Raw genomic sequence first — 13,502 nt, forward strand, 5'->3', positions numbered from 1 at the left:
AACACGAATACCAACAATGGCGAACCCGAATACAATATTACTTATAAATTTACTGACTTTTGTTAAAAATGATGATCTAGTTTCCTGACAAAGCTAAACTAGAGTCAGCAGTACTTACAATGAAGGTCGTTTTCCTAACGATTTTACTTTTTCAATCGTTTTTTAAACATTATTTTTCAAAAGAAAGCGATTTGTTTATCGATTACATCATCTTACAAGCAAGACTTGATAAATTTTGGAGGAAATTTTATTGTTTGGTTCTAATACAAATAGATTCGGGATTCGTTCGTGTCGACCTTCATGATATTCGGGTTCGCACGAACCCAAATAATCTTCCTCGCAGCACATCCCTATATACCACACATGATGATGCTAAAAATTAAAATTAAGCCAAATGTACTGATGCAGTAAGTTCAGTAACCCACATTGAAACATAAGGCACATTAAAAAGTAAGATCAAATTTTGGTTGAAAAAAAATGGTTCAGTTCAGTATAAGGGGTGAGGACAGCAGTCTCCTTTTTATACTACTGCTTGCTATAATGAAATCGGAGCACTTACAGGGTTTTAATTAGTGTGGGTTTGTTGTTTTAATTTTTTTTTTTGTACTTACTGGGCATTTGGTTATAAGTTTGAAAAATTATACTCGGAAATGTAACCTGCTTACTAAACCTACATCAAACTTTTCAGAACATGGCTTCAAAAAACACAATCAATTTTGTAACTGGCAATAAAAATAAATTAAAGGAGGTTGTTGCATTTTTGAAAGGCAATGAGGCATTTGAAGTTAAAAGTGTAGCTCTGGATTGTAAGTTACCACTTTTTATGATAAAATCTGTAAAAATTAATTCATGTTTGTTATAGTAAAATGGTTTTAGTGTAAGTATTCATAGTGTCTATACTCATTTTACGATTCAACTTTATTACTTACATGAAATATATACTACACACTGCATTACGCTGAATTCATAACTGTGTACTGATCAATGCATTAACGTACTGGCAACTTTTTAAAATTGATAACACAGTGCTTGCAAAATGAGGGCATTTCATTCGTTATTTGTATCTTAATAAGTGTACCTTTTTCTCTTGACTTTAGTAACATCCTTTACAGTTATTGTGAATATCTGCTTCATGGCATCAGAAATTAATTTGTAATCATCTTGTATGCAGTGCCAGAATATCAAGGAGAACCCGATGACGTGTCAATTGCCAAGTGCAAGGAGGCAGCAAGAAGATTGGAAGGCCCAGTTCTTATTGAAGACACTTGTTTGTGTTTCAATGCTATGAAGGGTCTCCCTGGACCTTATATGTATGATTCTTGCTTTTGGTTTTCTAAATTTAGTTAAAATTAGTTTTATTCGAATATTTAGTGTTACAGCATAATAGTGTAATAATGATGTAAAATTATACTCTATTAACTCTAGTAATTGTTACAGTCTGTGATAAAAGTTTAAGGTAACAGGCTTTTTGTCCTTTTAAAAGTAACAAAATAAAATTGTCTTATGGTTCCAGTCAAATTTTTTTCATTTGCTGAAGCTTATAACAGAAGTTTAAATAGGCAAAATAATAGAATCTAAGTTCTAACAAAACTATTGCAAGAAGGTGTTGTTAGGAAAATTAAAAACAAAAACAGTACGTTATACAGTCGAATCCGCTTAATTCGGACACCGGATAACCCGGACAACCGCTTTATTCGGCCAAAATGCTCGGGAACGGAACAAAAGTAAAAATTGAACGTAAAAAACTCCTGGTAATTCGGACGATTCTCCGCTTAATTCGGACACAGGTTCGCAATTCCATCGTTAGGTTATGACACAATAAACAGTACTTCGTTCGTTTTAAGACAAGATTCAATTGCATTATGAGTGATTATGGTGAAACAATGACGATCCATGCAGTAACAATCGACAATGAACTCATATAACGCCGTGCCAGCTTCATAGTCGCTTTTACTTCGGTACAATTGCGTCCATCTTGTAGGACAAAATTGTACAGAAAAGTTTAGCACGAAAAGTGAAATTGCTCACTAAAGTAAACGAAGACGTTTTATGCGATCAGTGCCAGTTACTGCAGTATAGCGCAGCTGCAATTCATTTATTACGCAACACTACAGTATTTTAAATGCGTTTTTTGCCTTTATGCATGACCATGAAACGAACAATTGATTTTCCGCTTAATTCGGACAAAGCCGTTTCTCCGCTTAATTCGGCCAAAAGTGAGCGGAACCAAAGTGTCCGAATTAAGCGGAGTCGACTGTATATATATATATACCTGTATATACAGTTAAAGCAGCGCTTATTAACCTTTTTTATGCAATCCTATTTTTGGGGGTAAAAAAACTTGGCTACCAACCTTACCAAACACTTCTCAAAAGATTTTGTTTGAAATTTCAAAAGTTTATTATCATTGCTTGTAAAGATTTTCACAAATTGCAATACTTTCAAAATTTTTCGTACTAAACATGTACAGTCAGACCTCATAAATCCGGACCACTTTGTTTCACCACTAAATGTCGGTTTAGAGATGTATCCAGATAATCGGAATCAATACAATAAAAGGGTGAAATTTTTCGTAGTGAATGTCAGGTGGTGCTGCTGAAATCTGACTGTAGGGATACTGTACTTGATATTCAAGCCTATTTCAGTAGCCCAGGAGTGAGACCGCTGCTTTCATAGTGTGTTGATAGTGCGTGTGTGACGTCACGATAATAAAAATTCGTCACGGTCAGAAAATTTCCAGTATTTCGTGCCTGCTGCTTTCTAGTTTTTTTATTTTGAAATCAATTGTCTTATAATCTATGACTATGTTGCAACAATTGAATTGACAGATGCAATAAATAGCATTGTGACGCAATAGTTAAGTGTTTTGAAATTTATACCGAAATAAGTTGATCAAGGCAAAGGTCTTTGGCAACCACACAACAGAGTCGCACATAATTTCGTCTTAAATGGTTTGATAACATGAATAATACTTTAAACTACCATTATTGCATTATTATCAATAAAATGGTTTAGAATATGCGATAGGTTCCCGGTTTACTTTTTAGTTATTGCAACACACCTATAAGCAAAACTTATAGCCTATTCTTCTTCTGTGAAACAATAAGCGTGATTCGTGTCTGCATCATCTACTCTCTTGTTATGTAGTAAATTTGCAACAAGAAAAAGAAGGTGGTGTTGACACTGCTAACTTTCGTTGTTACCAACTGCGTATTGTGTTTTTAGCTACAATGGTTGCTGAATAAAATTCTAAGCCATGCAATTGTGACCCCTCCAAATTACACAGTAATCCAATATCGGGATCATAACCTAGGGGTTGAGAAGCACTGCCTTAAACCTTTATCACAGGATGATTCAAAATTTTGTATTACTTGATTATAATAGTGGAGTGATTAAAATAGTACATACAACACAGTAATAATAAAAATCGAGTAAATTGCAAGGATTAGTTCATATCCACTACTGTTAATGGCATGCTTATATTCAGTAAAAACCACAATGTAGAATCAACAGTAATAGAAATAACTTATTTATTAAATATCGATTATACTGTTTGCAAAATATTTCATTTATATTTAGGCTTACCATACGTCCCGTTTTAGCCGGGACAGTCCCGCTTTTAAAGGCTTTGTCCCGGCGTCCCGGTCAGTCAACTAAAAGTCCCGCTTTGGCATTTACTGAGCGAGCATTGCCCTACACTACACGAATATTAGCATGATGTGATTGGTTTGTTTAGCCAATTTGCTGAAAAGCAATACTCGATGCGTGTTCTTGTTTCGTTGTGTTAAATGTGAAAGTAATTGTTACATCATTCTAGCGGGTAATTGGTCCAGTGGTGAGTTGATTGTTAGCGCATTCGCTTGTTCACTGTTCAGTAATAGTAGGCTAGGAGGAGGAGATGATCTTTTTGCAGTTAGGTTATTGAAAGAACTTATTTCGTACGGATCCGGTACTTGTTTGCATTTTCTTCTGCAAAAACCATTTGAATGTGAAAGCCCTTATCACCTGCAAAATTAAAACTGACTTTTCCTGCTGTGATTTTTATGAGAAAATAAAGTCGAATAAAGACTTTTTGAAGAAAGTATTGTCTACAGAAAAGTATGATTGGACGATTATGTAAATTTACAAATGCTTGAACATTGTTTTGTTTCCTAGTAAAATCCATTATTTTAGTTTTTCTTGTTGTCTTACTACTTCAGTTGTCCCTGACGATAGGAATCCAAAATAGTCTCATACTTCTAGTAAAATATGAACCACATTTGTCTGATAGGGCTTGTTGTTCTGAAGCGTCCCGCTTTTCAATCACAAAAATATGGTAAGCCTATTTATATTATATTTTACAAAGTTTATAACAGGTATTTGTTGCTTTACTATTCTTTTTAATTTTCTCAAGAAAATGGTTTCTTCAAAAATTGGGACCAGAAGGCATCTACAAAATGCTGGATGGATGGGATGACAAAAGTGGTTATGCATTGTGCACATTTGCATTCTGTTCTGCTACTACAAACAACGATGTCATGCTATTTCGTGGAAAATGTGAAGTATATAAGTTGAGCTGGATTGCAATCATTCGCCCATGCAGTTTTTATTACAAGTGTCCACTGCATAATTGAGGCAAATTAGATGTTACTTACATATTTAGGGCATGATCGTCCCCCCACGTGGACCAAGAAACTTTGGTTGGGACCCTTGTTTTCAACCATATGGTTATGAGCAAACGTATGTTTTTAGTTGCATCATTTTTAATGCTGAGGAAATGGTTAATGTGTCAAGAAACCTTTATGTTTTCTAATGTAAACCATAACTGAAATTTTAGCTGTGTTGGTAAGCTTGTCTTTTATAGATATGCAGAGATGACACCAGAACTGAAGAATTCAATATCTCATCGTGGAAGAGCGCTCAGTGCATTGGCAGATTTTTTCAATAACCAGAAAGAGATCAGTTAATTTTGGGTATTTTGTCTCATCAGACACTGCTTAAAGGATTTATGTAAAAACCCACCAATCACCATGATACATACCTTTTGTGGTTTTGGAAGCCTCTAAAGTTTTATCAATCATAAAAATAATCAATATTTCAAAAAAGACTTTCAAGCATAAATATTTTACTCTAAAATAGTGTTTGAATAAAAGTAGTTTCCTTGCGCAACCATACTGTGTAACTACCATAACAGATTGTGGATTGGCACAGTGCAATGCCTCAAATAAATGCTCGTCAGTCACTGCTCAAATTTTGTGTCCATCATTTTATTATAATGCATAATTTTATGAATGTTTTTTTGAGGTAGGTTGTACATAAGTAACAGCTTCATCACAATATAATGAAAACACAGCATCAAATTCCTGCATATGGTGGAGTGAGTGAAATGGCGACAATAAAAGAGGCAATAAATAATGATGCAGGACACACTTAAACGGAACAGAAAAAACACGATTAATAAAGTTATAGATATGTTAAAACTGTCATAATCCTTATCGCCAATCACATTCTGGCTCCCAAAACATTTCAACTTTTAAACTGGTAATTCCTTTACTTTTCGCATGTTGGGTTAAGAAGCTCTCGTAGCGACATGAGGGGTTCGTCCACATCATCCCAGGTGCTTCCTGATTTGTGTTATTTCTTAGATGTTTGGGAACGGTTTTATCTGACGCACATGGCACAAGAGCGGAAAAGTAACTTAGCTCGGCATACCCACGAAAGGCTCTCCCAGCTAGGTCTGATACCTTATCAGGTACAGTGGATAAAACAGCGTCAAAGATTTCTAGCAATGATTTCCAGCTGACGCCAGGCTCCCTAATGATGAAACATCGCAATGAGCTGTACTTTGCTTGGGATTTCATCAGGTTTGCCATATCGTGAGCATGGCTTTCTTTCATGTCACAATGATCGACACAAAAGGAACGAATACTAGACAACGATTTGGCAAACAACGGAAGAAATCTTTTCCATAATTTTAAGTTATTTGTCAAAGTGAATTCACGGTGAAGTCTCAACGAGGGCAATGCAGACATGTTGCCTTTTCCTGGAAAGCTTTGTGATGAGTGATTAGACATGGTTAACCATTCCATGGCCTCAGGTGTGATACTTCCATCAGCGAATTCCAGTGAAATTAAAGAGTCCGGAAGATGTAAACCATTATCTTGAATGCTGTTGGTATTGTCACAGAACGACATACGAATTCTGCTAAATTCCACTATCTTAAGCTTAGTCCAGTGTACAAAGATGTTGTTCCATATTGTACAGGTCTGCAAAAAAAAAAAACTGGTTTCATATTTTTGTTTAAGTTAAAAATTGTATATAAAAATTCATTTCATATAGTAAATAATATAAATATACAAAATACAACGAAGTTGTAACATATTGACATCTTATAGGCAAAGCGTATTGAAATCCATATGCAGTAACAAAGTAGAACATTCCATGCGACCTCATTGAAGGTAAAATCGATCGGCTGCCGATCACACGAAGCAAGCGAAAATTCCTCCAAGTTGACTAAGCGTGATAATCCTTTTTTTGTCTCAAAGATTGACTTTGGGTAGACATGACGAAATTCCAATTTGCGAATGTCCCAAGGATTCACTAACGTCTGCAAGATTTGCTCCACTTTACTGGAACATACGTCCTCAAACCTATATGCAAGAAAGGAATACATGTATAGGCCTATATTAAGACACAAGATAAAGATAAATATTATGTATGCTATACACAACAGCTTCTAACACCAGGAATTACGCAGTGAATAAATACTTTACCTAATTGAAGCGAGATCCACTGCGAAACCGTTTATATAAGACTTTCGAAGAATTGACAGCAATACGTCCGAGAACCAGTCATAGGATGAACCGATAACAGCCATTTCCAGTTTTATGGAAGGCATTGTGAAATCGATTTGTTCTGGAATGTACATTGTTATTTTAAAGCTAAGTAATACAATTCAACTTTACACCTTATATTTGAAAAGCTGCGATCAGAGATTTATGCAATATTAGCACACAATTAATAAAAGTAATAGACTACTAATACCTTTCTTCAGTGGTAAAATTAGGTTTTCGTTTTTGTCCGTCGTTGGTTCAAGTGCCAGTTTCAAAGCGGTTAATGCCGCCCTTGTGCAATGAACGTTTCCATTTTCATTGCGTAAGTCCAATGTTTTTAACGGATGCCTTTGCTGGCGATGCCTTACTTTGTCACAAATCTGCTTGACGGATTTTCTCAGAAATGTGTTGTTTGCATGAGTGTGTAATGAGCATGGATCAAAGCAGGTATGCCGTGACAGATAAACACCCGCATTTTGATCGTCTTGTGCGACACACGAGTTGACTGGAAATGGCAACTGACAGATGTCATTGCACAGAAGAAAGCCTTCCACACTATACATTACCAACCGCTGCCTCATTGTTAGTGATAAACTGATTGGAAATGATCTCTCCACTAAACAGGATGGTGAAAAAGTATCATCTGTCCAAGTCGCCATAACGACGTAAGTGCAATGTCTTGATAATGCCATTGCTCGAAACCGCCATTCTGGACTCTTATCCACTTTTTCAGCAAACGGACAATCTGGTGAATGTTTTGTTTCGACCCAGAGCCTCATCTTGCAGTTAGCATTCTTACAATCCTTTTGTTCACCAGAAAAACGAGCATGGCCTTTGTCTAACGTCAGTATGAAAATTCGCATTACATCTAATAGAGTCGATCGCGGCAACAGTTTACTCGTAACGAAAGTAAGTAACATTTCGCCCGACGATGAGATGTTGCTTTCGTTGATTAAACGATCAAACATTGCTTTAGCGATTGATTGCCTGCACCATGCAGAGAGAGATAATGGCTTACAATTTGACATTTTATTCGCTTGGATGTAACTATGGAACCTTTAAAAGCAAATTATTGAAACCCCTTAACATAACGTAACTAAATAACTAACTAAAAACTACGAACTAAATCGTATTATCTTAAGTATTATTTTTGTATTATTATTAATACAGTATTATCATCACACCTTCCAAAGATTATTATCATTGGTGTGTATTGTTGCTCTACAAACTCGGGCTAACCAACACGCCCTTCTTTTGTGCTATGGCCACCAGAAACCGGGATGGGGTTTCTTTTACCGTGGGTTTATTATCCCATCCACTGATGTACAGCATTGAAGCAATTTTAAATCACCAGTTTCTTGAACACACCACCTGCTTGTCTATTTAATTTTTCGCTTTTTTAAGCTTATGTTTTATGGATTTAACTTAAGTATAGGTTTAGTGGTGGTGCTAGTTGTTGCCAGCAATTGGCACGTATTAGTAACAACTGGCTTGATTTTATGTCCCCACCACACTTTTGACGAAAAATAAATGAATGAAATGCATATTTAGGACAACAGTGCATCATTTCAGCTATTTAGCGATATGTTGCACAAACCACACTTACAAAGCCAAATTAACATGCATGAAGGCAAGAGTTTCATTGCTGTATTGTTGTAACGTAGATGTGGGGAAGTTATTATGTTCTCAGTGCTATATTGAACAAGGCTCGCTGGGTTGGCAATTAAATACTGATTAGTGTCAGGTGATGCTTATCTTCAGCATAGAAATTAAGGTTAGTAAGGCCAATAAAGCTACAGCTAAAAGGCAAAATTTTCCTGCACTTAAGTATGTTTAAACCTTCAAACCAAAGGCTACTTGCTTGTGGATGTCTAGCCATAAACACCAAAGCCTTTCTATTCAGTGCTCACAGACCAACAGTAAATCAAACCCGTTGCCGTCATGCACATAGTCACATTAGAAAATAGAAGCCAACGTTGATCATAACATCATTGAAAAATTCTTTGTTTGGTATAGTTAGTACTTACCGACAAATCATTTTTGGTTTAAGTTCGACGTATCGTTAACAGTAGGCTAGCTCACCCTTCAACGAACAGCCACTACTGTACTGCCCGCTTCAAACAATGACGCACTGTACGGTTGACTGAATGTGTAATTACAGTACTGTGTTACACAGGGTCTTTTCTCTTTTTTAATGGGCGCTCTCCACGGCGTGCGGTTATTACATCTTGCCCTCAGCTCCAAATGTAGGTTACAAGGAAACATCTGCTCAGATCTGCAGCAGCAGCTGTCAGTTTGATCATTTCCTCTAATCGGTTGATCAATCATCCTGACACATGATTCTACAAAAGCAATAAAGCGACTTCTACAATAGCGGGTTGTGTAACGCAAAGTAGCATACGCCAGTGACAAAAAATTCACAAAAATAATTATTAGTTTTGATGCTCTGAAAACAGATATTTCTGTTAGCATATTGCTACTATACTTTATAGTTAGGTTCTTTACTTCTTTGTGCTGATTCAAAATCTTAAAAACTCATGGCCACACAGCTCCTGCTTTGTTAAGTCGATATTTGAAAAATTTTAATAAAGGAATGTCGAAATGTTAATGTACGCCCAAATCTACAATAAAAACTGGTCAAGAGTTGCAAATGAAAAGTGTTATTTCAGGAGTGAGTATTACACCGTAAGTAGGTCACGCAGCCTATTGTTAAACAAATGATTAGCTTAGTTAGAAGAATGGGAGAATGAGAGAATGGGAGAACGGAATGGAGAATGGAACACGTTTGCAACTAATGTACGCATTGAATAAAGCGAATTCTGACGCATATGGCTAACCATATGTTTGGTCACCAACCCCTTTAAAGAATTTTTGAAGACTGCGAAACTCACGTAAAGGAATCTCAAAAAATTACTAAATTTTTAACTTTTGCGTGTCGTAATACGGAATTGTTGCTATACTACAACAATCCTTCCACGAAATCATATAATATTCTTTTTAAGCGTACTGTATTACTGTCATGTTCTTATTTTGCAGCACAAAACCACCTTCGAGTCACAAAACCACCTGAATAAGTGCAGGCGAGATTCATCAGTGTAGAGCAGTGATTCCCAAACCGTGTATACTGCCACAGATTCTCAAGTGTACCGCAAATCTTTTTCAAATTTTGGAAAAGATCTGTATAAATATTTAAAATAAGGCATGCAGACAAGCATTTGCGACTTAAAAGCTCTGTAACTGCTTCAATAGCTGATAAATAAGCACATGTGACGATGAAACCAATTATGGAATTGCCGATAGAGTACCGGTTGGGTAATTGCCACGTCATTAACACGTGAAAATAAATTTTTTTAAAAAACAACTTCTCTTCTCTTGTAAGTGTGCCGCGAGCGTTTTATAATTTTTTTAGTGTGCCACAAGCTGAAAAAGTTTGGGAACCACTGGTGTAGGGAAAAGAAAGTATATAAAAGTCTAAAGATTACCAGGTTAACGTAGCCTATATCTTTCGCATGCATTTGGTTCCTATTATACAACGCTGAAGCAACAGCAACTGAATGCAGGTACATAATAAATTTCAATACCGTTTAAATGTCAACAATAATTACAAGTTGAATTCTTACGTCGTTGCAACGATCAGTATATTTATATGTTACACAAATCGTTCCCGAAAGTTACATCATACTCGTCTCAGATAACTTTCGTAAGTTAATTTACATTGCGTAAATATATAGCCTAAGTATTAACTACCTATATCAATAGTTATCCGAGAACCACATGCTGTTACTGCAGCGCTATGATCGCTTTTAAAATCTCGCTCCGTTCCCTCATAGAATTGTAGCTAAATCTGCTGCAGCGTTTTAACAGATAGTTGCTACTTTTATATAGTTTTGACGATTTTTAGCACTTTAAGCTGACTAACCTTAGTTTTTGCACGTATAACGTTTTTCTGTCTTCATGTGACGTGTTTATAAAATAATAACAGAATAACATGATCAACACACTGCATTTAAAATTGCTTGAGTAATTCCATAAAAGCAATACATTTTAGTTTTCCCATGTTTTTCATGCTAAATTCCAATACGATGTTGATTTATTTCACCTAAAAACAGTCTAATTCCGATATTTTTGAATTTATTCCCGAGTTGGGTTTGTTTCCTTAAAGAAATTCGCATTTGCGCCTAGCTATTATTTGCTTATGTCCAACTATTCTCATTTTTGTCTTTGCATGTATTCATGTGAACATTAATAAGTTAACACCATCATTGGTTTTGCACCTACCGAGTATATACGAACTTCATTGACAAACTTATACTCCTTAAACATTATAATTTATAATTGGATACTGTATGCAGGTGTCCATGCAAGCTTTGTTTTTCGCTGTCCTATACCCCTTATTTGTTGACTTGACCACACGTTACTGGTATACATCTGAGTGCGTCAGGGCGTGTGTGCAGCATAAATTTTATTCTGCGCAGGTTATCTGGTTAGACAGCTGCATTAGCAAAAATCGTCCATAGTTGCATTAATTTAGTAACGTGTTAGCTATCACGTTTCTCTAAGTTAAGATATTCTGTTAATGTGATTTGGCATAAAGATACCATGTGTTGCAAAATCAGTATATTGTTGGTTTAAATATAATTCTGCTCAGTTCTGTTTATGTAACCATACGCAATTATTTTGCGCTATTGCAGGCATTAAGAGCTGTTACTTAGAAGTTAATTAGAGTTAAGTTAGAAGTCAATTAGAAGCTAGAAACTCCACTGTTAAAGCTTACTGGAAATGAAAATTTTTTTTTATGCGCATTAGAGTCCTATGTCGAATCAATTGGATTGGTATGACGTCATGTTTATTTTATGTTAACCATGTCTGCTGTTTACAACTTAATTATTTCGGTGTTCAACATTCGTACTTTTATAAGATTCAGCAATCAATTCATCTGAAGTGTATGGTTCAAACTAACTCGCTGTATATGAGAAAGGATCTTTTAAATGTTCCCACATCAGCTTGCCTAATGTGTCCAGTTTTTTTATCATTTTCCGCGAGCCCTCAAGCAAAATACTTGTTATTGTCTTTGTAATTATTCGCTGTTAGTTTTTGTACTTTTATGAGTCATATTTTGTTGCGTAAGTAAATCGTGTACATGTTTTTTTATAAGCATACAAAATTTGGAGGTACACTACAGTCTGGGTTATGCTTAGATGATTGCAATTTTAAGGCTCAAATTTAATTAAAATACCGATAACCTTCACTGTAAAATAGTGTTAACAAGTAAAACTGCATGTCTATAGTAAGCATGTAGCGGTGTCCCAAAATGCACGAAACGCAAAAAGTTTGTTTTTATTTCGTTTTGAATATCACTTTAATACGCCTTAAGCGAAATTTATTTTCGTGTCTATGTGGATAACACAGCAGCCAAATTATAGTTTTCACTTTAGAGACGCCATGTACAACTTATTAGACCGTATACATCAAATATTGTTGTGGAAGTAAATCATGTAGCCTAGATATTATTTTTTATAAGCATACAAAATTTGGAGGTACACTAGAGTCCGGGTTATGCTTAGCAGTTTGCAATTTTAACGCTCTAATTATGCTTACTGTACTCTTAACCTAACATACTCAAATTAATAAATTACATTAACTGTATCAAAATAAAAAATGCAACACAATAGTCTGTAAAGAAATAGAAACATCTCATGACCAAAATACATGTGAAAATGATTGGCAGACAGATGTGTGTATTTGCATTAATAGAGATATCTTCGAGTGCACATGAGAGTAAACATGTCTAGCCGCTATGCTTAACATATGCTAATACTGTATATTTGAGAAAAAGTTTCGATGGATATGCTTATGAAAAAATGTATTTAGACTATATGATCCCATTCAAAATCATGGAGTTTTAGGGCTCTGCTGCCTAATTTTGCAGGAGCATATACTGAATTACAGTGGAAAACTTCGTGATCTCCTGTTCATAGCAGTTCTTTTTAAAGAAACATAGTAGCCTACAGTTTCTGCTGTGATTGAGAACTGCCTGTTTTAAGCTCTATGCCAGACATTAACGATAAGTCAGGTTCAAAACCTAACTGTTGGCAACCGCTTGTAACGTCCGCAGCTCGCACGATATGAACGCATGGGCTTACATGTGCTATCGTAATTCCAGGTTCGATGAATAATGAAACTTTAACAAAAATAAAGTGGCCTCGATACAGCGATGCCCTCCCTTAGCGACACAGCTTAGGAACAACAGTGAATGACGGTTTTCAACGAATTTCAGCTCAGGTTGTCAAAGCAAACGTTTGTCAATAACCAAATCGTACGAAAAATACAGACACAAACGACATAACTAATGATACCAACTGCCTACTAAGTACTAACTGTAGCTATTCTGAATCATACAAAATGAGATACTCAAAACCAGCGCTTCGAACGCAACAATGGCTAAATTTAAGGTTGATAGATGCAAACAAAATTTGGAAGAAAGTATCTAAAAATCGCCTGCAAACTTGGAAGAAATCTTAACGATATCGTGGCGAAGTTTCGACGTTATGCGTAGCTTTACCTATTCAAAACTTGCTACCAAGTTTGTTGACATACATACATACTCATAGACAATAGAAATTTGAGAAATGAATTTTTCAATGCCGAGAGAAATTTTCGTTGGCCTTGCTTCTTTTATGTTATGCTAAT

The 13,502-nt window shown here is 35.6% G+C and overlaps 2 protein-coding genes across 4 annotated transcripts; one reads left to right on the top strand and one right to left on the bottom strand.

The window, feature by feature from the left end:
* The first annotated feature begins 630 nt into the window (after positions 1–630).
* On the top strand, positions 631–5,115 carry LOC143468113 (inosine triphosphate pyrophosphatase-like). 2 transcript variants are annotated; one of them, XM_076965107.1, is made up of 5 exons: positions 631–806; positions 1,172–1,310; positions 4,394–4,536; positions 4,643–4,719; positions 4,844–5,005. In XM_076965107.1, the coding sequence occupies exons 1-4, from the start codon at positions 692–694 to the stop codon at positions 4,711–4,713; spliced, it is 468 nt and encodes a 155-aa protein (XP_076821222.1). In that variant the 5' UTR covers positions 631–691; the 3' UTR covers positions 4,714–4,719; positions 4,844–5,005. The 2 variants fall into 2 exon arrangements, with proteins under 2 accessions (XP_076821222.1, XP_076821221.1); XM_076965106.1 differs by having other exon boundaries at positions 648–806; positions 4,394–4,541; positions 4,844–5,115.
* A 123-nt stretch (positions 5,116–5,238) lies between these two features.
* Positions 5,239–9,207, bottom strand: LOC143468112 (uncharacterized). 2 transcript variants are annotated; one of them, XM_076965103.1, is made up of 5 exons: positions 7,997–9,207; positions 7,024–7,868; positions 6,753–6,894; positions 6,428–6,629; positions 5,239–6,245 (listed from the first exon to the last, which is right to left on the bottom strand). In XM_076965103.1, exons 1-5 carry the CDS (start codon positions 8,014–8,016, stop codon positions 5,472–5,474), a joined length of 1,983 nt encoding a protein of 660 aa, XP_076821218.1. In that variant the 5' UTR covers positions 8,017–9,207; the 3' UTR covers positions 5,239–5,471. The 2 variants fall into 2 exon arrangements, with proteins under 2 accessions (XP_076821218.1, XP_076821220.1); XM_076965105.1 differs by having other exon boundaries at positions 8,840–9,186.
* Between the last annotated feature and the right edge of the window lie 4,295 nt (positions 9,208–13,502).

Source organism: Clavelina lepadiformis, chromosome 8 (assembly GCF_947623445.1).
Source record: "Clavelina lepadiformis chromosome 8, kaClaLepa1.1, whole genome shotgun sequence".
NCBI lineage: Eukaryota > Metazoa > Chordata > Ascidiacea > Aplousobranchia > Clavelinidae > Clavelina > Clavelina lepadiformis.

Coding starts and splice junctions, on each gene's coding strand:
- LOC143468113 (XM_076965106.1), top strand. CDS start 692: ATGGCTTCAAAAAACACAATCAATTTTGTAACTGGCAATAAAAATAAA. Junction 807..1,171: donor TAAAAGTGTAGCTCTGGATT/GTAAGTTACCAC, acceptor TCTTGTATGCAG/TGCCAGAATATCAAGGAGAA. Junction 1,311..4,393: donor GGTCTCCCTGGACCTTATAT/GTATGATTCTTG, acceptor AATTTTCTCAAG/AAAATGGTTTCTTCAAAAAT.
- LOC143468112 (XM_076965103.1), bottom strand. CDS start 8,016: ATGATAATAATCTTTGGAAG. Junction 7,869..7,996: donor ATGATAATAATCTTTGGAAG/GTGTGATGATAA, acceptor TTGCTTTTAAAG/GTTCCATAGTTACATCCAAG. Junction 6,246..6,427: donor TCGATTTTACCTTCAATGAG/GTCGCATGGAAT, acceptor TTTTTTTTGCAG/ACCTGTACAATATGGAACAA.